We start from the raw sequence: 23,040 nt of genomic DNA, 5'->3' as shown, positions 1-23,040 counted from the left end.
CAAAGTGAATTAGGATTATGGTTGACTGATAGAGTAGATATTGCGGCCAACATTATATCACATTTCTCTTCCATGAGTAGAGCCAGTAATCCTGCTAATTCGTTTGATTATCATGCTTTTATCCCCCCTTGTATATTTGATGTTGATAATGTTATGCTTGTCAAAATTCCTACAATTGAGGAAATCAAAGGTATTGTTTTAATATGAAACCTTGGACCACACCTGGCCCAGATGGCTTCGTTCCCGCATTCTATATTATGTCGGTAATGATCTTATTAAAATGGTCCAGGCTTTCTTTCACAGTAAACACATCCTTAAACAGATGAATCACAATTTTCTTTCTTTAATCCCTAAATCCAATTGCCCTAAGAATGCTGCAGACTTTAGACCAATAAGCCTCTGTAACACTTCTTATAAAGTAATTTCAAAACTTATGGCTTCTAGAATTAAATTAGTCCTTGATAAAACTATTACCCCTTATCAGACTGTCTTTATGTCTGGAAGAAGTATCACAGATAACATTGTAGTAGCTCATGAACTGCTTGATTATATGAAGAAAAAAAATGGTTGGATGGTAGTTAAATTAGACATGTCCAAGGCATTTGACAGAATAGAGGGGAAATTTCTGCCGAGTACCTTAAAAATCTAGGAATTTGTGATGATTTTTGTAACATGATTAGCTAATGCATAAGTATTGTGACCACCTCTATCCTTTTGAATGGCTCTCCTGGAAAGATTTTCACCCCAGAGAGGTTTGAGACAGGGAGACCCTCTTTCTCCCCATCTCTTCATTATGTGTATGGAATCTTTGTCCAGAGCTTTACTTAAAGCGGAACAAGAAGATCTTATTCATGGTATCAAAATAAACAAACATTGTCCTACTGTTTCTCACATTTTCTTTGCAGATGATTGCTTGATATTTTGCAAGGCCAACACTGCAGAAGCTAAACATCTTGCCAAAATAATTGAGGAATTTAGCAACTTCTTAGGTCATTCTGTTAACTTACAAAAATCTGGAATAACTTTTAGCAAAGGTGTCGGTAACAGTGTAAAAAATAATATTTCTAACATCTTGAATACTTAAAAACTAGCTCTTAATAACAAGTATCTAGGGGTGCCTCTTCTCCTGCAGAGAAGTAAAGTCCAATCCTTTAGTCCCCTCATAGATAAGTATGGTGAAAGACTTGCTAATTGGAAGTCTATATTCTTGAAATATCCTGATAGAACCATTCTGGCTCAATCTATCCTTGGAAGTTTGGCAACTCATCATATGTCTGTTTTCCAAATTCCTAAAAAACTAACAAATAAAATTGATTCCATCCAGATGAGATTCTGGTGGAATAAGAAAAAAAAGGTATTAAAGGTGTTTTCTTGAAAAAATGGGAGAGAGTAGCCTAACCGAGAGATTTAGGTGGCATGAATGTTAAGAAAACTGCAATAATGAACAAGGCCTTACTTGCCAAACTTGTTTGGAGAATGATACAATCTCCTAATGATTTGTGGGCGAAAATTCAGAAAGGTAAGTTTTTTAACAATTTTGATCCTATATCTGACTCGGTAAGCAATAATGACAGCTGGATTTGAAAAGGCATCTGCAAAGGTATTGAAATTCTAAAACAATTTTCTTGTTGAGAAGTAGGGAATGGTGAGAAAATTCATATATGGAAGGATAGATGGGTTCCGTCTATCCCCATTACTCTTAATACCCAAAATTGGTCTTCTAAAATTGGTCTTCTAATATGGTCTATGTCTCTCAATTGATTAATCATGATTCTAGAAGTTGGAACTTGCAGGTTTTGTGATCTTTGTTTGATAATGACACTGTTAACAAAATCTTAGAGATCAGAATCCCCTTTGGACAAGATCACTTGAGATAGATCCTAGTTCTAATGGTTTATTTTTTGTGAAGTCAGCGTATAAAGCTATTTTGAATTGCAGGAATGCTGAGTTAGGCATAAGCAATCAAATCCAAATCTCCTGGAGGAAATTTTGGAAAACGGTCCCCCCCCCCCCCCAACATTCTCCATTTTCGATGGAAATGTATCCAACAATGTCTTCCTACTAGTGATAAACTTGCCAGATATTGCCCCAACACTAATACCCATTGTCCTTTTTGTAACAATGGCATTGAAAATTTCCAACATATATTTCTGGATTGCTCATTTGCTAGGAATGTCTGGATATATATTGATACTGATTTAGCTGATGATGTTGCTAACATTGATCTGTATGATACGATTGTTTCTCTTTTTCAGGATAATAATGCAGGTGTTATTAACACCAAACTGTTTGAATGATTTGGGTTTATAATGTGGGAAATGTGGAAAGCTAGATGTCTCAAAGTCTTTAAAAGTATTACCCCACAGATAAACCAAGTGGTGTTTATGATAAAATCATATTATACTGAGTGGAACAGAGCCCAAGCTATAAAAAGTCAAGACAATAACTCTACTGTGATCAGAATAATCGAACCATGGCTCAGGCCTGCAAATCCCTATATCAAATTAAACTTTGATGTGGCATTTAAATTATCTAATAAAGATGTTGGTGTGGGTCTAATTGCTCGTTCCTCTACGGGTGAAAGCGATGGAGTTCGATGTTGCCACTTAAAAGCATTATATCTAGAGCAAGCAGAAGGTTAAACGATATTGGAGGCTGTTTTGTGGGCTAAAAGAAAAGGAATTCGAAATCTTCACTTGGAAGGGGATTGTTTAAATGTGATAGAAGCGGTTAATGGCAGATTCGACTCGATAAAATGAACTACCAGGAAAATTGTAATCGATAATCTAAGTATCTTATCTAATTTTGATAGTTGGATTCGCACTTTTGTTCGTAGAGAAGCAAACCATGTTGCAGACTCTCTAGTCAAATATGGCATCGACATTGTTAATGAATAAGAATGGTCTGAAGAAATCCCCCTCTGGATACAATTATGTATACATGAGGATGACTCTATGTGATTCAGTTTATCTAATATAATCTTTCTTATTCAAAAAAAATAAAAATGGGATTATTTTCCAATTTATATTATAGTTAATTATTATTTTATTTTTAATTAATTATTTCCTCCTTTTCTAAAAAAATAGGCTGGTTTGTGTGCAACGAACGTAATATTATTGTTAGGTCCTCTAAATTTCAGATTTCACCCAAACAAACACACCCTTAATACTGAAACCTCTTTTCATTCTCACAGTCATAGACAGAGAAGCTCTTTCGATAAAAAAATGGCGATATCATTATCGTCTTTGTTATCATCATCCTCTCATCTACAAATCCCGAATTCACCATTTACTTTTAATACCCCAAACCTACTTCGTTACTTGCAACGAATTAGAACCTTCAGATCTTCAAAAATCAAGGTTTTTGCCATGTCCAATTCCCAGAATCTAACTACATTTTCACCGAAATTAGCACATACCAACGATGATAATACCTCGGCGTCACATTTGAAACCCCTAAAAATTTTCCATTCTCTGTTCCTTCAGTTTGCTGCTTCTTCGATACTTTTCGTTTGCCTTAGCGCACGCGCGGCTGATATTAGAAATACCCCTCTTCTTCCACCCACCTCGAGTCATACATTGAACGAAGATGAAGATCGAATTAACGGTATTAATCCAAATCCAGGTTTTTTATTTTTTAACATCAGCTCACCATCAGCAAAGCAGAATACATAGCTACACGTTATTTTTTCCTACTCATTAGAGCTGAGATGGCTATCATTAAAGAGTTTGACATTATCTGTTGTAGCCAATTATTAAAGTTTAGTTGTGATCACATAGAATAATAGAAAGTAAAAATTGAATGCCTTCACAAATTTGCAGTCTGGTGGTAACCTGGTTACTGAGGTGTGTTTTGGCACTCTGATCTAAAATATACCGGAGTTTCACACCTTGACACTGTCACCAAATTTTAGAAATTTAGTTAGCTTGTGCATACGGTACTCATCCGACGGGAATTTTGATCAAGGTTGAAGGCGTAAAAGTAGTGCGATACAAGACGTTAAATTGATGAATTCTGTTATACAAGTAATTACTAATTAGTAATACAGTAACTTAGAGAAAGTGTTTTTTACAGGGAAATCTGATGCAATGGAAAATATTGAAGTAGAAGATAAGGAATTGAAGGCCAAGTTTGATAGTTGGAAGTCTAAGACATTTGCTTTGACCGTTCCCTTACGAATTGTTGCACTTCGTGGCTCCATACCTCCATTATGGATTAAGGTTTGATTTAACATTTTATATATTTTCTTTGGTGTTTAAAAGTTTTCTTTTCCCAGCAATTTTGATTAGCTTATGTTTCGTTTACATGTAATATATTATTATTGAAGAGATCCCCGGATTACTTTTTTATGACTAGTAGGATTTTCTGCAATCACAAGGAAGGAGATTGAAACTGAGCACGGAGTTCCGTGGAAGTCTTGATGATGTATTCAATGATTTGTCTACATCCTTTAGCAAAAGCAAACTTGGCGCAAAGTCTGCTATGGCAGCTGATATTGTTTCAGTGGGTCATTCATGGCTTAGTTTGGGAATTAGCAAGGGTATGATTGAATCCATGCAAGATGTGGAAGGGCAGGATTGGTTTAAGGGTTTAAGCAATAAATGGAAGGTATGCTTTCACATTCATGTTCTATTCAGTTTTCCGACGTAGTTTGAAGTGAAAGAGGAATTACTCTTCGGCTTACTTTTTGCTAAGACTAGCTCAGGTTTATTTACGCAGGAACAGTGATGGACAGTTAAATGTTGATGGCAGGATTTGGGCAGCACCATACCGATGGGGAAGCATGGTGATCGTATACAAGAAGAACAAATTTAGGAAGCATAATATTGCCCCAATTGAGGTAACATACGTGAAAACCTGGAATTTTTTCCTTGTGATTGGAGTTTTTACCAAATGGGGTTTTCTATAGTTTGAACTTCATGACGTGGGCTTATGCTGTCAAGGAAAACATTACAAGACCTTGAATAGTGACTATGGAAGTTCCTTGAGACTCTTTTCCATCCTTAAGTCATCTAAGGAAGATTATCGGTATTAAAATCTAGCAGTTGGTGAATCCTTTTAAATGTATGACCCGGACTGTACCCCGTATCCAATTACTCAATTTTACTATGAATTTATGTAAACCAAAATTGCAGGACTGGAAGGATTTGTGGAGACCTGAGCTTGCTGGGAAGATTTCAATGGTTGATTCCCCTAGAGAAGTGATTGGTGCAGTTTTGAAGTATATGGGAGCTTCATACAATACCTTGGACTTTAACTCGCAAGTTCCTGGTGGAAGGGATGCTGTCTTGCAGAATCTGCTGTCACTTCAAAAACAGGTATTGGTTGGAACTTGGAAATTATTTTCAGCTTCTCTCTGCTAGTCTGTATAATGGTGCAATTTTTGGGAGTAGCATTAGGTTAAAGATCAGTTTCAGCTACATGAAACAAGATTAAGAGACCCCCTATGATATGATTGGGGACTTCAAATAAATACCACCATCCATCTTACAGTCGCAGAGCCTCTAAACTTCTTAGCAGTCACATGGTGCTGTCTTCTTGCTCCTTTTTTAACGTAGGGAACAAAAGTTGAACTCCATTGTTGCTGCAAGTCCAAATTAATGAGCATGCATGTCATTCATTCTGTGGAGTTTTTAAATTGTGAATATTACATATCTGTCATAACCTCACGTTTTTTCTTGGTTCAACATTTTCCCATTTACAAGATTAGGATTTGTTCTTCATAAATGTGATGCATGTGTATTCAACTTGCTCTCTTGCAGGTTCGGCTATTCGACAGTGTACACTATCTAAAGGCCTTTGGAGTTGGAGATGTGTGGGTTGCTGTTGGATGGAGCAGCGATGTTCTTCCTGCTGCGAAGCGCATGTCAAATGTTGCTGTGGTGGTTCCCAAGTCCGGAGCTAGTCTATGGGCAGACTTATGGGTATGTTCTGGAACACATCCATCCTGGAGTACATGAAATGAAATTTCTTGTCTAAGTTGGCTTCCAGAGTGTTTAGCAATTAAGAGTTTTATTTCTGCTTTGCAGGCGATCCCCGCTGCCTCAAAATTTGCTTCAGAACGGATTGGTGGGAGAATAAGGGGTCCATCTCCATTAATTCACCAATGGATGGAATTCTGTTTACAAGCTGCAAGAGCTCTACCATTTCAACAAGAAGTTATTCCTGGATCATCTCCCGTTGCTCTTGAACAAAATTCTCCAATTGACGGGTTTCAAGATACCAAAAATGGGAAGCTGAAGTTGGACACTAACCTCATTTCTGGAGTACCCCCATCTGAAATTTTAGCGAAGTGTGAGTTTCTAGAGCCATTAACTGATACTACATTAACGGATTATCAAGTGCTAATCAACAGTATGCAGAGGAAACCTAGTCACAGTATGATGGACAACTTGCAATGTTCTATCTTATCAATTGTTCAGAGTTTTTGGTTGAAACCCAGTCTGAGAGAACCCTGATATTTCAGTTCATAATCTTGGATGTATCTTTTAATCCTTGCCTCAAACAGATGAGAGTGTATAATAAGGTTTGGGATCTTATGCCTTGCATGTTCTATTTTTGTGTAAAAATTAATAAAACATTCATAATCACGAAGCCACAAGAATATTCAACTGGTATTCATACATTGCCATTATATAAGTTTTCACCAACTATTGTGCGACTAAGAGACCTGTGCATAAAATGTAATTAAAGGAATGCGAACAACGTGAGGAATGAGAACTGAACTGGTACTTTTCAACGGAACTTATTTTACAAAAATGGCATTAAATAACAAAGAACCTTCTGCGAGGAAAGACACAGAAATTTATAAATTCCATATACATGTAATTTCTTATGGGATTGAATGGTGAAAACAAAGAGTGAGGGGCATCTATAGAACCTCTTCACACATGCACCTGCGTGAAACAGAAACACCAAAAGCACCCTCAAATTTCTTGACCGCAACCTGCTCTGACACCTTAAAACGGATGAATAACACCCAAAATTTGCCATTTTCTGATCTCCATAGAACAGAAAAAAAGAATGAATAACTTAATTGGAGCCCAAAGTTTCTGAAACCTTTTTGTAGCCTGCTGACGTTTCTTCATTCTGCTGAATGAACTGAATCATGTTCCATGTGAATAACGAGCTTGGTTCCTCTTTTGCTTTGAAGGGTTCTTCAATCAGAGCTGGAATCATAGAAATCGCTTGGGCAGGGAGTATTTATTTCAGCTTCTAGTATCTGGACCACCCTATGCATGGTAGGCCTGTCCTCTGGACTGGACGATACACACTGGATAGATATCAAGAGCAGGGTGTCAAGACTCTCGGTCTGAATACCCTCACAGTGTTGGTCCACAATCTCCCTCGGCCTATTTTCAGCAACTAGAAAGTTCAACTGCACAGAAAGGTAAATATTCAACGAATAAACCACTGAGCAATAAAATGGTTTTATTCAACGGAAAAAGGGTAAATATTCAGCGATTCAGGGTTTAGGGAGCAACAACGATTTAGATATCGGTGTTGAAGAGAGTCACCAAGTACCATCCTATGAAGACAATAACATCAAATGCTAAAACAATATTAATAGGCATGGAAAGTTAAAAATGTACCCAACCAACAATATTTAGCCCTTTTTCGATGAAAGATGCGTCCGTGGGTCGCTTCCCACTCAATATTTCAAGGACTAGAACCCCGAAGCTGTAAACATCACTTTTTTCTGTTGCTCTACCACTTAGCATGTACTCTGCACAAACAATGCAGACGTGTTAGTTCTTCAAAACACAAACAAACAAACAAAATCTAAGAAAAAACGACAAATGTGTGAGAATCAATATAAAGCTTGTGATCACATAGAATTTCTACAACTGCACGTTTAGCCTCCAAAAATACAACCAAAAGTCTGTTTTGTGCACACCTGGAGCAAGATAACCAAATGTTCCAGCAACGATGGTAGTTATGTGGGATTCCTCATCCTCAAGTAGTTTGGCAAGTCCAAAGTCGGATACACGAGCCTCCATATTACCATCAAGTAAAATGTTGCTCGACTTTATATCTCGATGTATGATACGAGGGGAGCAATCATGATGCAAGTATGCCAAACCTTTTGCAGCTCCCATAATTATATTAAGACGTGCATCCCAATCTAGTAGCTCGGATCGTTCTGCTACGTTCATAGCATTCTCCATCAGTCACACAATTACAAAAATTTAACATGAGTAACAAATTATATGTTCCTTCAAACGTAAGTAGTTAGAAAGAATATACAGGTAATCAAATTCTAAATCATTCATGAGAGGATTTTAAGCTTAAGGATTTGTAAATTTACAGGGCTGCAGGACATGGATGAAAATGTTCCAGAAAATGTAATTTAGAAAGTTTTGTCTCCTTCACTGGAGGATTAATCGTCTGATTATTTTTGTCTAGAAGTAATAGTAAAACAGACCATTAGAATGAGGGAAGCTCACCATGAAGTGCCTCATCTAGGCTTCCACCTGGTAGATAATCATATATTAACAACTTCGAAGAAGGGGAGTTGCAATATCCTCGCAAGTTCACCAGATATCGGTGCTTTATGCTACCAAGTATTTCAAGTTCCCTTTCAAAAAACCGATCTAAGCCTTCATTTGTCTTCATTATTCTTTTCAAAGCAAATACACTCCCATCATCCATGGCAAGCTTGTATACTTTCCCAAATCCACCGGAACCGATAATATGTTCCTCACCCAAATTCTCTAACTTCTTGATGATGTCTTTTGAAGAGTAGGGCAAATCTCCGTGGAACATTACAATTGATGCACCTGAAAGACTACCTGGTGAGGTCGAAGTGAAGTATATAAAACACAAAAAGCAACTGTTGATGTTGTTAAACTGGGACCTATACCTCCAATAACATCCATGGCAAGGTTTCTGGTATCATTTTTGCCAAATTTCTTATACAGAAAACAGCCCCAGAAGCACATCAATGCTACCAAGAGTAAAGCACCAACAGTTGCCAAAGCGCTTATAAGGAGTCTCGTCCCTGATTTTTTTTTCCCATTTATATTATCTGCATCTGCATATCATAAGTCGCTTATAAGAAACACACACTGTACCTTCTTATTGGACGAATCCCTTCTTATTCATACAGATAGGGGATAAATTCACACAGATATAGTTAAGTCTTGCTTGGGCTGCTTTAATGGCGGTCTTTACATTTTCCCTTTCATGTGTAGTAGTATGGGGACGAAGTGGACTCTTGAAGCACGAAAAAATTGATTTGTAGCAATTTTTCTCTAAATCGTTCTGCAAAGGGATTTTAAATACAAAATCTTCCTTTCAAGATTCTACTGGAGGATTTTTTGAAAAAAAACCTTTCAAACAAATAACATGGATGCAGGATGTACATCACATATATAATATTTCATATTCTAGATTGATATAGATGAAGCGATAACTCTGTATAGAGTACAACTTTAGACAATGCAATAATAGAAAGAAACAGAGTGATCATATGCTTATTACAATTAACCGAAAAATTGTTATAACAAAGAAGAAACTTCAGAATCTAAGAACTGCTGAGAAACCTGTCATCTTGAGAGATTAGCAAACACGTGCTTCCTAAATGATATTACAAACATGGAAAATTTAACATCAAAATGCAGCAAGGAGGACACGATATTTTACCTATATTAGGCTGAGAACCCAAAGAAGCTCCTCCATGCTCATCTTTGCATGTTACAGTGATCGGTGTCCCACACAAGCCACGATTTCCAACAAAGCTGCATATACATTAAATCACAATATTTATAAAGTGAAAGTTAAATAAAGATTCTAAAGAATATGTTCTACCAATGAATGTTCGCATTTCACAGTTTCTGGCCATCCCAATGAAGATCAGCACATATGCATTGCTATCAACTAACGACGCTATGAATGATATGATTATATAATCTACTTTGAAAATAACTTAGCTTACTCGAAGATCAACATTTCACAAAACCATTTTGAAGATATGTGTTCAACAAAAGGAGTATCCTCGGATCAGCCCTAGTTATAATCACTGTGCATTACTTTCAAGTGCGACATTTCTTTATCAAATTTATAATAGCTCATTACACTTGTCAATGCTTTAGAAGTTATCTAAATGAAAATATATAGTTAGTTGGACCAATTGAGTATCTTAGAACTTACTTTACAACGTCCTAAACATCTAATAATTTTTATTGTGTTTAAAGAAAAATCTCACTTATAGTACATCACCGTTAAAAAAAAAGGGCTCACAAGTTTTCAGCTAAGCAATCCAGATGAATAAACATATCATGCAGACATAGATAATTGCTAAAGAGTATGTAGTACTTACGAATTTTCAGTAAATTTGATGTTGGGTGGTATTTGCCCAGACAGAAAGTTTGTTGAGACATTTCTTCAAAACAACGAGGAGGAATTAGCCAATCAGAAGCATGGTCAAGGTAATTGGATAAACTTAGCATGTGCAGTGGGTATACTCACAATATTGAAAGCTTGCTCAACTTCCCAAGTGATGAAGGGATTGAACCACTTAAAGAGTTACTGGAGACATCCCTAAGAAAGCAACAAGAAGATGTTGGAAAAATGAGTAATCCATGAAAAACAGCAAAACCATTAAAAACAAGTTGATGTATCTATCAAGAACCATTGAATAAGCAGAGAACCTAGCAATATAACTCAAAAGACTTTATGAATGGTTCAGTTAATTAAAGAATCTAAAGTGAGAAGTGCAACTAACAAGAACTCAAGATTTGGAAGGTCCCCAAAGTCGGAAGGAATTGACCCACTCAAGTAGTTACCCTGCAAATATCTGTGAAGATACATATAAGCAAACAATACTTTGAACATTAGAACAGTCTCCAGCACACGATAGATAACATTTAATACTGTCAAAACTCGAGGCAATTCCTGTAAGTGCTTAATAAAACAGGGATCACAATCGACTTAGCCAATACGGTTCTGTATTCTCTAGATAGACAACATTTACAGTTAAAGCTTGTCATAGTGAACAACGCACTCACACCTTTCATTATTCTAACGTTTGTAAAAAGTAGTAGTGATTCTAGTGAACTCACATTGCTCGCAATTCTGTGCAATTGGCCAACTCCGAAGGGATTGTTCCAAATAAGTTGTTGTTATGAAGCGCTCTGAAACATGTGACAATATAGAAATGGCACAAACAATTACACTTATAACACAATTAGAAGAACCAATTTTAAAGAACATTCACGGGAATTACATACAGAACTTTCAAGTGATTAAGCTTTCCGATCTCAGGTGATATGGATCCACTCAGTTTGTGTTGCGGAAGACTCCTAATAGACAAGAATACAGAAAATTAGAATCATAAAAGGCATGACCATTTTCTATAATGCATGTATAAGTGCCGATGCATATAGCCATAGGGTAGCTTCTCCCGAATACTATGGTTAAGAAACTCGGAAGATAGCAGAAACAAGACATATCTAACACAGATAGCAGCTGTGATGATATCAACATATATGAGAAAAAAAGACTGGGGATGAAACTTCCAGGAAATCGAACATTGGTTAAGCTAATTGATACGGATGGCCATATCCTGTTTATAATAGTGGGATGGCTCAAGTAAGAAGCATTATTTTCCAGATACGCAGCAATAACAAAGTGACTGGATGTTGTCCAAAATATCATAACCCATATTGCAATCTTTTTACAGCAAAAACTTGAGAATGCAGTGACGAATTTGTATTTATTTTGCATTTATCTTATATTTTACCAAGACTATGGCACACTGCTTTACATTTGGACACTCGTAAAATCAAATAGAACAACTAATCGCCTAAAACCCATTTTCCATCTCCAAATAAATGCACATGATCATCAATAATTTTAACTCTATCAGCGGTGAAACCTAACAACCAAAAGGATTTTTTTTTTCTTTCCATGCAAAAAGAACTCTAAGTTGAATTTCAACTTATGCTGCTGAGTAAACTTTCATCAAAACAAGCAGTTCCATCTATAAGGATTCAAAACCTCTTAAAGGTGATTCCAGGAACTCACAAGTAAATCACCCGCTTGGTATGAGCATCACATTTCACTCCTTTCCAACCACAAGGATCTGCATCCTCTTGTTTCCATTGAAGAAGGATACCATCTGAACCAAGAATTGCTGTCTTAAAAATTAACAATGCCGCACCTACAACAAGACATTAACAATATTTATCAGAAGATGGATGGTTTAGATGCACGAGGTTTGTCACATGGTAGGTCTCTAACACTTCACTCCCATGGCAGACCAATAGTTGGTGCCAAGTTATGCAGCCATTTTCTTCTTCCACCATACAAGAAAAAATGAAGCAAAAGAAAAGGAATCATAAAATCATACCATCTGGACTGAGAGCATTGTTTTCTCCCAGTAATATATGAAACAGCAGAATGGAAAGTAGAATTGGCCTTAGATGTTCCATCAGAGGAATGCCTGCCGATGTTTAAGCCGGCGATAAATGATATGGCATAATCAGACAGTTAGCAAACAGCGCACCAGAAATAAAATAATGTCCTGCACCAGAGGAATGAACATAATCAATTTATAACTAACACGAACAGCTGGATGCTCATATTCAATAGTACTGTATATGTGTGGCCTCCCTAAACTTGAATATGTCCATTACAATTACTACCTGTGTCAAGCTGTCTCAAGAAAATATCATTCCTATATTTACCCCAAAATGCACTATAACCCTAAAATAGCTCAAGAATAACAAAAACAAAAATAAAATTACCAAAATTTCTAAATCATGCCAAAGATACTTCAGGTATCATATCACTTCTACAAAACTAAAAACACTACAGATTCTTCAAATCCAACCAAAAACTACAAGATTCATATGAAATTGATCAAAATTATCAGCATTTTTATGATCTTGAAAAAAGAAAAAGTGTAGATTTGGAGTGCAATTAAACAAACGCACCTCAAATCGATCTACCGAAACCCTAATTTCGGAAACTTTCTCAGTACACCAAAAGTGATTGAATGATCTTACTTAGTGTAAGAGAGAGAGACTGAGTGTGGAAGTGAGAACTTCATCCAACCAATAAAAGAGAAAGGGGTTTACAGTTTTCGCACGTGAGTGAGTTGACATTTCGCACATGTAACCGACGCTAGATATATTAAAGAAAGGCTGGATTTACACACGCGCGGACGACATTAGTCCTCCTCTCTCATGTTATGATCCCCTCCCTCCCTCACTCGTCTGTCTATTCGCCACGTCCATCGTCCTTCGTCTATTTAAGCATCTCAGTCGTTCGTTTCCTTTCCTTTTAAATTTTGTTTTCTTTTTGAAGTTATTATACTTCTTAGAGCAAGGTTATGGAGTGAGTGTTCTCATTCAATATGAATGATTATCACTGAATTTGCTCAAATTAGGTTCCACTATGGAGTGAGAACACCCACTCGTTCATCAATAATTACTCATACACTCATTAGGGCCAATAAGTGGGCGAAATGGGAGACTATGCGGCTAAAAATCAGCTGTTTGGAGAAAAAACACATTGGGCGGCTGAAAATCTGTCTCTAAGACCTATTTTTAGAGTTTTATTAATTTAAAACTCTTAGATGTGGGACCCACAATTAGAGTTTTATTACTAAAAAAAAGAAAAAGTACGTGAGGAGGCAAATGTTAAGCCGCTTGAAGAGAATTTTTCTCTCCAAACGGATAAAAATCAGCCGTTTAATGTCTTTTTTTAGGCTCCCATGGTCAAAAAACACTCTTTCACTCAGACTCTCACTCAATTTGGCAGTGAATGAGTGTTAAAAACACCCATTTCATAGCCCTTGCTCTTGTTAAGACAAGAAACCAAAAGCAAAGAAAGATCCTATAGTAGATGAAATTACAAAAAGCTCGAATTCTGGGGTCTGGAATAACATTCAACAAGGACTTAAGGTGGTCAAAGAGCACTATATATGGGAAATTGGTGATGGCAAATCTGTTAGAGTCTTCAAGCATAATTGGATAAGTAAAACTGAGAATGCTTCTAAACTCAGTGGTGTTCACTCTCGGGGCAATGAAGATCTTAAAGTAGCTGATCTACTGGAGGAAAACTCAAGGAGTTGGAATATCAATAATCTCAAAATATATTTTGATCAGAATTTGATTCAGAAGATAAGATTTATTGGAATCCCTGGAAACAGTCAAGACAAGCTGAGATGGTTTCTTACTAAATGTAGAAAATTCACGGCTAACTCTGTCTACAAGGAATTGAGCAAGAGTAAAAATCAGTTGCCTACTCCAAACATCATGAAGGAACAAGATTGGCTGAAACTTTGGCACATGAGCATTCCTTACAAATTACAGCAGTTTTTATGGAAATGCAGCCTTGATGTTCTGCCAGTTAACAAGAAAATTTGCTCCTACATCAAAAATATCAACAGTGTCTGCCCAATGTGCAACAAGAAGAAGAAACAAGTTCTCATCTCCTTCTGAATAATGCAGATGTGGTTTGGTTTGGAATGTCTACAGCTTTCCATAACTCTAAAAACAGAAGCATCTCTCTTCAGCGATGAATTAAGTCTTGGTTCTCTGATAAAAATTCTTTAGAAGCAAATAACCCTAACCTAGCCAATATAGCTGCTTGCATCCTTTGGCATCTGTGGAAAGTTAGATGTGATAAAGTCTTTCAAAACAAAAGTTGTCATCCTAGGGAAGTAATACTGAAAATTAAGTCTTACATTAACACTAACATGTGCATAACCATTAGTTCAAACCATAGAAATGTTAGGGAAAAGAAAATTGGCAGAAATCCCCTAGAGACTGGCTTAAAATTAACATTGATGCTTCCATGAATTCTGGTTTTTCTAAAGCAGGATTTGCTCTAATCATTCGTAACTGTACAGGAGGATTTGTGGGGGTAATGGCCCTCTCAGCAATATCCAGAGATGTGATGCAAGCTGAAGCTATCATCTTGATGAAAGCTTTGTAATGGATTAAAGATCGGAATATCCAAAGTGTCATAGTAGAAGGCGATAACTTGTATGTTATTAATGGTTGTAATGGTAACATTAATGATCTTCCATGGGAAGATATTGGTCTTATTCTAGAGTGTCAACAAGTTCTTAGTGTCTTGAGTCAGTGTGTGGTGTCTTTTAAAAGAAGGGATTGCAATCAGGCAGCTGATAAGCTTGCTAAACATGCTAGAAGAAGCATTAGAAGTCAGTCTTGGTGGGACTCTCCTCCAAACATTATCAGTGAAGTTCTCAGTAGAAAAGGATTTTAAGTTTGGTTTTTCTTTTGCTTCTGCGTCTGTAGTAGTTGGTTTTAGTCGCGAGTCTTAGCCCTTTGGGTTTTATAACTCTCCATTGATTTCAATGAATTTTTCTTTTCTCAAAAAAAAAAAACGAAAAAGTTATTATACTTCTTATTAAGAGTCCAAACTTGTGCACCCCTCCAAAACCGGGGTGCACGTTCCAGCCACTCTCATTGGCAAAAAAAAAAAATCAACTGGTTTCGGGTTTTCTTTTGTTATTATTTTTAGTTTGAATCTCCTCACCTTAGCAGCAATATGGTGTTGTAGGCTTGTAGAAGGAATTTGTAAAGGCAATGGTGATATTCTATGATTTTGCAGAACATGTAGCAACGAAGATCATCACAAACACTCGGAATTGTCAAAAAAGAAAAATTGGAGAGTTGTGTATTGTTACTGTGCACTTCGTTGACAATAATAATTAGAAGAGTGGTTGCAGGCATCTAGTGATTAACACTTATTATGTTTCAGTTTATAGCGCCTCTTCCATTTCTGAGGTCTGGTTACTGAACAAGAAGAAAAGAATGGTTGATATTTCTGAGGCAGAAGAACAAGTATTTTTTGGGGAAAAGGCCCACTGTACCAATGGATTGGAAAATTCAGTATCTATTATTATTGTGGTACAGACTAGAGTTTAATTACTTGAGTAGCTATTTTTGCTTCCAAGAAGAAGAGATTTTCCAATGTGTTTAGCATCCTGAATTTTTGGATGTTCATTTACGACACCAAAGTGCAAAAATTGGTTGGTTGAAATGTATTTGAATTGCATAGGCAGTAACACTGATAACATTGTTTCGGTATCTGTTACTGGTACATGTTTCCATTGCAGGTGAATTTTGCTCAAAAATTTGAACAATATCAATACAACTTGCTCTGTAATGGTCTCAAAATATTGGATACAAGGAGTTCTTCAGATATGAAGAATGATTAGGAACTTTATACTGACTATAAAAATCGATCCTTCTATCATATTTGTGGAAAAGAATGCTTAGGACCATCATGGAAGTTGTGGTCGTAGTAACAATATGATAGTATCATTCTTCTTCAATTTCGGCTAGTAATAAGTATGAATTGCCAGTTAATTTCATGTATTATGATATCGTTATCAGATGCTTCCCTTTCTATTTTACCACTCTTCGTAGTCTGAGTGTTTCAAAATTGTGGCATTCTAAAGCATTTCACCCAAGGAAAATATAACGGATTTCCTAGGGAAGAATCACATCGACAAAATTAAAATTGCATTCTTTATAGCATCAGCTGAGTATAACTAGATTTGTTTTTATCATCAAGTCTACTCATGGCCTTTCTCTTCAACCCTTGTTTTTTTGTTAAATACATATCATTACAATCTTTACCTTCATTATTGGATCTTTGGATCTTTGTGAGGTATATGAAATAAGTTCTCAAGCTCACTTTTCGTTTTCTATGATTCTATCTGCTTGTTTTAGGGAAGAGGTGAAAGAGAAAAAAATAAAAAAAAGACCTGAAAGATCGTTTTATTTCCAATATTTTCAAGGATTTTCTAAAAAAAAAAAAAAAAAAAACCCGGAAACCAAAAACCAGTTGAATTTTTTGGGCCAATAGGAATGGTCGGAATGTGCACCCCGGTTTTAGAGGGGTGCACAAATTTGGACTCTCTTATTAGGACAAGAAACCAAAAGCAAAAAAAACAACAACGGAGATATTAAAGGGGTAGATTAGTTTTATTGGTTGCCCTTATCCGAGTGACAAGATTCGAGATAATAAGAAACCCTCGACAGAATTTGGTTCTCTATAAGAGAAATTATAAATTAGTTACACCTAGATGCAGTGTATTAAAAAAAATATAAGGCAGCAAAAATTATGGCATTTAGCTCCATTATTATATGTGAATTCCTTGTATGAAGGTAAAATACCCTATAGCCACATGTAATCATCGCATGAGGTGATTGCAAGATAATAAGGTGAATAAGATACACCAAATAAGGGCACAAAAGGTGATTACACAAAAATCAAGATATCTACCACCTCGACTCATGAACGACGCGTGTAAAGTATAGTCAAATCATGTTGACAGTCAAGTCTTAAAGGGGCTTTAAGAACATTGCATTTAGTGAGGAATCATAAGATATACGATACAATTGTAGACGAATGTACATCGCGTCAGAGACTCCGACGAAGGGCGATCAAAAATTCTACCCCATGAAGGATCTGTACGATATATCTTGAAGGGGAGTAACGAAGGGCCCACCGAACAATGAGAAGGCGTATCACATCGTCATAACCCGAAAAGCACCATATCAGACCTTAGGAAGTCTATTTTGCTCGTAAATACCGGTCTATGTATTAGGAAATGAACATGTTCTTTGAGATACTTCTCTACAGAGAGTTAGATTGAGAGCTTGGAAGCTTAAGTAAGAGAAATACGGATACTCTTGAATCTTGAGAGAAGGTAAGACCTTCAGAAATAATAATAAAGATGATACTTTCCCATTGTGGGTGTTGGTCTTCATGGCCGAATCACGTTATATAGTTGTGTTCTTGTTTGCTTTCATGTTCTTTACATCTTATGTTTACTTTACATCTTGTATGATTATGCTTTGTTAGTTGTTAGATCTATATGAGTGTAGTATGCAGAAAATATGCAATTACATTCTGGCGCTAGAAACAGGGAGGTATAAATATTTTTCTACCTCCCTTAAATAGGTTTTTCAAAACCCTAAGAAAAGTTCTTTATTTTTTCATTGTTTTCTCTAACTTAACGAGTTGATTTCGGGCACCGCGAGATCTATACGATTTCACGGCTGAAAAGTCCTTGAAAATCCTCAAAAAGTTCTAGATCTAAAAGCAACATCGTTTCTTTTTATGAATTAAGCCTTTTTAAGTTGTTTTTGCCACCTTCCTAAAAATACTTATGAGAGTTGATAATCAGAACTTCAGAGATATCTACGAATTCTATAAAATTTCAAAAAAACCTCATCTATGATCGAGTTGGGAAGAAATCTAATTAAGTAAACTTCGTAGAAACAAAAAATATACTACAACAGTTGAAAAACATAAAGATTAAAGGCCTTTTGAGGTATTCTTGCCTTCCAAAACTCATAACAACTCGAAAACCCATTTAAAAACTCAGATTTAAACATGAAACAAAGGTTAAAGAGTATGTCATCATCATCTATCAACAATCAAAAAAACTGGAAATTTTTTTAAATATGTAGGCGTTGTGAAACACTTCCGAAAATGGAAAAAAATTTCTTAGCATTAAAACTGATTATACCCATTAAAGGTAAGTCGTGCCGGGGGGGGGGGGGGGGGGGTTGGTTTACTCGGAAAAATAGAAAAAGGAAAACCCTCGTCCTGACATAAATATTTTATCCAATTGGGGAATGTTTTTGAAGTCATCTTGGGACATATGCAAAACCCACTGATGAATTATTTTCTGAATTTGAAATCGTAGAAAAAAGTATAAATATACCAACAGATCTGCGGTCTTCCTTTTCTGCAAGAAAAGAAAAATTGAGTATTATTGTTAGAGCACTGCTCGGTCGAACTCGCAAGCGTTGCTATCTCAAGCTTGTTTGTCAAGTTTAGGTGATCAAAACTATAAGTCTTGATTTCTAGTCTACTTATAACTATGCGGATTAGGATAGAATGTGTAATTGAGTTTTATACTTCACGGCGTTCGTCGATCGTAGACGAAGATCTGCTGAGGAGGGCTTGGAGGAACTTCATCAACAAAATGTATGTGGAGACTAAAATGTATCTATCACTCAGAAGTCTATTCTATTCTATCTCCTATTGAGACTAAGTAGTATATCTATATAGACTTTTACATTATACACATTTGATATTTCGATCTAAGTTTTACTCGCTTATATCTTTCTCAAAATATGTGTTGAAAGCCTTCTGCTTTAGCTACGTTCATCATTAGTTGGAAACAATTTATTTGTTGGAAACTAAATAATGAGTCAAAAGATGATCATGTGAAAATTGCCTTGAAACATCTTACATGATTTGTGTGAGACAGTCATTTGATGTCGACTCGGAATGTTTCATATTGATCATTCGATCACCTGGGAATTTCTTATTAGCTAATAGTTTGTGTGAGACAACCATTTTCGTCTTCTAAGAATGTTTCAATGATTGAAATGAGAGTTTAGAACTAAAACCTATGTCTGGGAAACATCAAAGTGCATACTTAGTGTACAAACTGGTGGTATGATTCAGGTCCGGAAACCAAGTTTTCATACCAGTATGCGAACTGTTTTAACTGTTAAAGTCTGGGAACCAAGTTTGCATACCAGTATGCGAATGGTTCTACCTGAGTTAGGTCCGGGACAACAGTTTGCGTACCCGTTTGTGAACTGTCGGACAAGACCAAAGTCCGGAACTTAAGTTTGCGTAGCCGTTTGCAAACTAAGTTGGTTTATATTCTAAAATCGGTTATGAACAAATACATTTATAAATTAAGGAATGCAATATTTGCAAACCGTGGATAAATTTTCATGAATTGATTATCTTGAATCAAATCCGATTTTGTTTCAATTGTGTCTTGTATACTTATATGAGAATATAAACAATTGAACAACTCTACACAATTATATTCATTTGATCTAGAAGTGTTAGATGAATGTGGTTAATACCAAAGTGTTTATATGACTAACTTCGGTTAACTATTTTTGAGCTAACTCAATATACACGTTTAGGTACGGTTACCCATATCTAAATGAAGGTATATTTCATTTGTGTGTAACAATCTAAGACCATCTAATAGTGGAGAGATATTGCTTTGGTTTTAAGCAAACTTAGCTTGAATCATAAATAAGGATTTCATCTAACGGTGAATATTGATTGCTTTGTTTCAAAACTATCAAACCCTAATTTGAATACTATATAAGGGAACTCTAACAACTGGGAAACCTAATCCCCACACCTCTTGTGTGATACTAGTTGCGTACTAGAGTCGATTCTCCTTTAACCCAGGTTTTTCCTAAAACCATTATGGTTAACGACTTGAAGACTTTATTGGGATTCTGAAGCTAGACCCAACTATTTTATCTATAGTTGTGTGTTCTGATCTTACTTGTTTTATCGTATTATCTTCAATAAGATTGGCTCGAGATTTATCCAATTGGGGAATATTTTTGACGTCATCTTGGGACATATGCGAAACCCACTGATGAGTTTTTTCTGAATTTGAAATCGTACAAAAAAGTCTAAATATACCAACAGATCTGTGGACTTACTTTTCTGCAAGAAAAGAAAAATTGAGAATTATTGTTAGAGCACTGCTCGGTCGAACTCGCAATCGTTGCTATCTCAAGCTTATTTGTCAAGTTTAGGTGATCAAAACTATAAGTATTGATTTCTAGTCTACTTATAGCTATGTCTCGGATTAGGATAGAATGTGTAGTTGAGCTTTAGACTTCACGGCGTTCATCGATCGAAGACGAAGATCTGCTGAGGAGAGCTTGGAGGAACTTCATCAACAAAAGGTATGTGGAGACTAAAACTTATCTATCACTCAGAAGTCTATTCTATTCTATCTCCTATTGAGACTAAGTAGTATATCTATATAGACTTTTACATTATACACATTTGATATTTCGATCTAAGTTTTACTCGCTTTTATCTTTATCAAAATATGTGTTGAAAGCCTTCTGCTTTAGCTACGTTCATCATTAGTTGGAAACAGTTTATTTGTTGGAAACTAAATAATAAGTCAAAATATGATCATGTGAAAATTGCCTTGAAACATCTTACATGATTTGTGTGACACAGTCATTTGATGTCGATTCGAAATGTTTCGTATTGATCATTCGATCACTTGGAAATTGCTTATAAGCTAATAGTTTGTGTGAGACAGCCATTTTCGTCTTCTAAGAATGTTTCAATGATTGAAATGGGAGTTTAGAACTAAAACCCATGTATGGAAAACATCACAGTACATACTTAGTGTACAAACTGTTGGTATCATTCAGGTCCGGAAACCAAGTTTGCATACCAGTATGCGAGCGGTTTTAAATGTTAAATTCCGGGAACCAAGTTTTCATACCAGTATGCGAACGGTTCACCTGAGTTAGGTCCGGGACGACAGTTTGTGTACCCGTTTGTGAACTGTCGGACAAGACCAAAGTCCGGAACTTAAGTTTGCGTAGCCGTTGCAAACTAAGTTGGTTTATATTCTAAAATCGGTTATGAACAAATACATTTATAAATTAAGGAATGCAATATTTGCAAACCGTAGCTAAATGTTCATGAATTTTTGTTTCAATTGTGTCTTGTATACTTCTATGAGAATATAAACAATTGAACAACTCTATACAGTTAGATTCATTTGATTTAGAAGTATTAGATGAATATGGTTAATACCAAAGTGTTCATATGGCTAACTTCGGTTAACTATTTTTGAGCTAAATCAATATACACGTTTAGGTACGGTTACCCATATCTAAATGAAAGTATATTTCATGTGTGTGTAACAAGCTAAGACCATATAATGATGGAGAGATATTTCTTTGGTTTTAAGCAAACTTAGCTTGAATCTTAAATAAGGATTTCATCTAACAGTGAATATTGATTGCTTTGTTTCAAAGCTATTAAACCCTGATTTGAAGACTATATAAGGGATAACTCTAACAACTGGGAAACCTAATCCCCACACCCCCTGTGTGATACTAGTTGCGTACTAGAGTCGATTCTCCTTTAACCTAGGTTTTTCCTAAAACCATTATGGTTAAATACTTGAAGACTTCATTGGGATTCCGAATCCAGACCCAACTATTTTATCTATAGTTGCGTGTTCTGATCTTACTTGTTATATTGTATTGAATATTATCTTCTCTAAGATTGGCTCGAGATTTATCTCCGATAGGTAATGTTAGACCACTGCTCGATCGAACTCGCAAGTGTTGCTATCTCAAGCTTGCTTGTAAAGTTTAGTTGCCAAAACTATAAGTCTTGATTTCTATTCTACTAATAGCTAAGTCTCGGACTAGGATAGAAAGTGTAGTTGAGCTCTAGACTCCACAACGTTCATCATGCAAAGACGAATAACTACTCAAGGAACTGGTGGAACTTCATCGACAAAAAGGTATGTGGAGAATTGAACTTATCTATCACTCAAAAGTCTACTTTATCTCCTATCTCGAGACAAAAGTCGTATTGCTATATAGACTATGATTATACACATGTACTATTTCGAGATGAGTTTATCTCGCTTATCTATTTCTCGAAATATGTGTTGGTAAGCTTTCGCTTTGGCCAAGTTCATCTTTACTAGTGTAGAAAGTCATATTAGTTTCAATCACTTGAAAATCGCTTTGACGAAAAATAGTTTGTGAGCAACAACTATATAACGTCCTCTAAGAATGTTTTAATGATTGAAAAATAAGAGTTTAGAATACATAACCATGGATGGATATAAATATTGTGAGACAACTCATATGTGTGTAAGTCCAATATCCTTGAACCAAAGTATGCATACTTTCCTGCTCAGGATAACCGGAACTAAAGTCCGCGTACCAGTACGCACACTGCCGGAAGTTCACATCCCGTGAATTTCTGCCGGTGTGAACTGAAAACAAACTTAATCCGGGTACTTAAGTCCGCGTACCAGTAGGCATACTTAAGTGGGTTATTTTCTAAAAAAAAGTTTAATCTGTGAACTAAGACATTTATATATTAAGGAATGCAATCTTTGCAAAACCGTGGCTATAATGTCCATGAATCGATTCGAGTGAATCAAAACTGTTTTTGTTTCGATTGTGTCTTGTATACTTCTATGAGATGTAA

The 23,040-nt window shown here is 36.0% G+C and overlaps 2 protein-coding genes across 3 annotated transcripts; one reads left to right on the top strand and one right to left on the bottom strand.

Moving 5' to 3' along the window:
- The first annotated feature begins 3,163 nt into the window (after positions 1 to 3,163).
- LOC113301678 (spermidine-binding periplasmic protein SpuE-like) lies at positions 3,164 to 6,537 on the top strand. Its single transcript, XM_026550464.1, has 7 exons — positions 3,164 to 3,606; positions 4,075 to 4,220; positions 4,360 to 4,608; positions 4,706 to 4,840; positions 5,136 to 5,318; positions 5,763 to 5,924; positions 6,030 to 6,537. The coding sequence occupies exons 1-7, from the start codon at positions 3,225 to 3,227 to the stop codon at positions 6,456 to 6,458; spliced, it is 1,686 nt and encodes a 561-aa protein (XP_026406249.1). The 5' UTR covers positions 3,164 to 3,224; the 3' UTR covers positions 6,459 to 6,537.
- A 173-nt stretch (positions 6,538 to 6,710) lies between these two features.
- LOC113301676 (LRR receptor-like serine/threonine-protein kinase FEI 1) lies at positions 6,711 to 13,030 on the bottom strand. Of its 2 annotated transcripts, none has more exons than XM_026550462.1 (14): positions 12,939 to 13,030; positions 12,353 to 12,526; positions 12,028 to 12,163; positions 11,232 to 11,303; positions 11,064 to 11,135; positions 10,727 to 10,798; positions 10,471 to 10,542; positions 10,322 to 10,384; positions 9,646 to 9,740; positions 8,864 to 9,034; positions 8,448 to 8,780; positions 7,898 to 8,146; positions 7,593 to 7,726; positions 6,711 to 7,378 (listed from the first exon to the last, which is right to left on the bottom strand). In XM_026550462.1, exons 2-14 carry the CDS (start codon positions 12,432 to 12,434, stop codon positions 7,160 to 7,162), a joined length of 1,770 nt encoding a protein of 589 aa, XP_026406247.1. In that variant the 5' UTR covers positions 12,435 to 12,526; positions 12,939 to 13,030; the 3' UTR covers positions 6,711 to 7,159. The 2 variants fall into 2 exon arrangements, with proteins under 2 accessions (XP_026406247.1, XP_026406248.1); XM_026550463.1 differs by having other exon boundaries at positions 7,898 to 8,143.
- Between the last annotated feature and the right edge of the window lie 10,010 nt (positions 13,031 to 23,040).

Source organism: Papaver somniferum, chromosome 8 (genome assembly GCF_003573695.1).
Source record: "Papaver somniferum cultivar HN1 chromosome 8, ASM357369v1, whole genome shotgun sequence".
Lineage (NCBI taxonomy): Eukaryota > Viridiplantae > Streptophyta > Magnoliopsida > Ranunculales > Papaveraceae > Papaver > Papaver somniferum.
This window is presented reverse-complemented; position numbering and strand designations above follow the sequence as displayed.

Coding starts and splice junctions, on each gene's coding strand:
- LOC113301678 (XM_026550464.1), top strand. CDS start 3,225: ATGGCGATATCATTATCGTCTTTGTTATCATCATCCTCTCATCTACAA. Junction 4,609..4,705: donor GTTTAAGCAATAAATGGAAG/GTATGCTTTCAC, acceptor AGACTAGCTCAG/GTTTATTTACGCAGGAACAG. Junction 5,319..5,762: donor TGCTGTCACTTCAAAAACAG/GTATTGGTTGGA, acceptor GCTCTCTTGCAG/GTTCGGCTATTCGACAGTGT.
- LOC113301676 (XM_026550462.1), bottom strand. CDS start 12,434: ATGGAACATCTAAGGCCAATTCTACTTTCCATTCTGCTGTTTCATATA. Junction 10,799..11,063: donor TGCACAGAATTGCGAGCAAT/GTGAGTTCACTA, acceptor GTATCTTCACAG/ATATTTGCAGGGTAACTACT. Junction 9,741..10,321: donor ATCAAATTTACTGAAAATTC/GTAAGTACTACA, acceptor ATGTATATGCAG/CTTTGTTGGAAATCGTGGCT.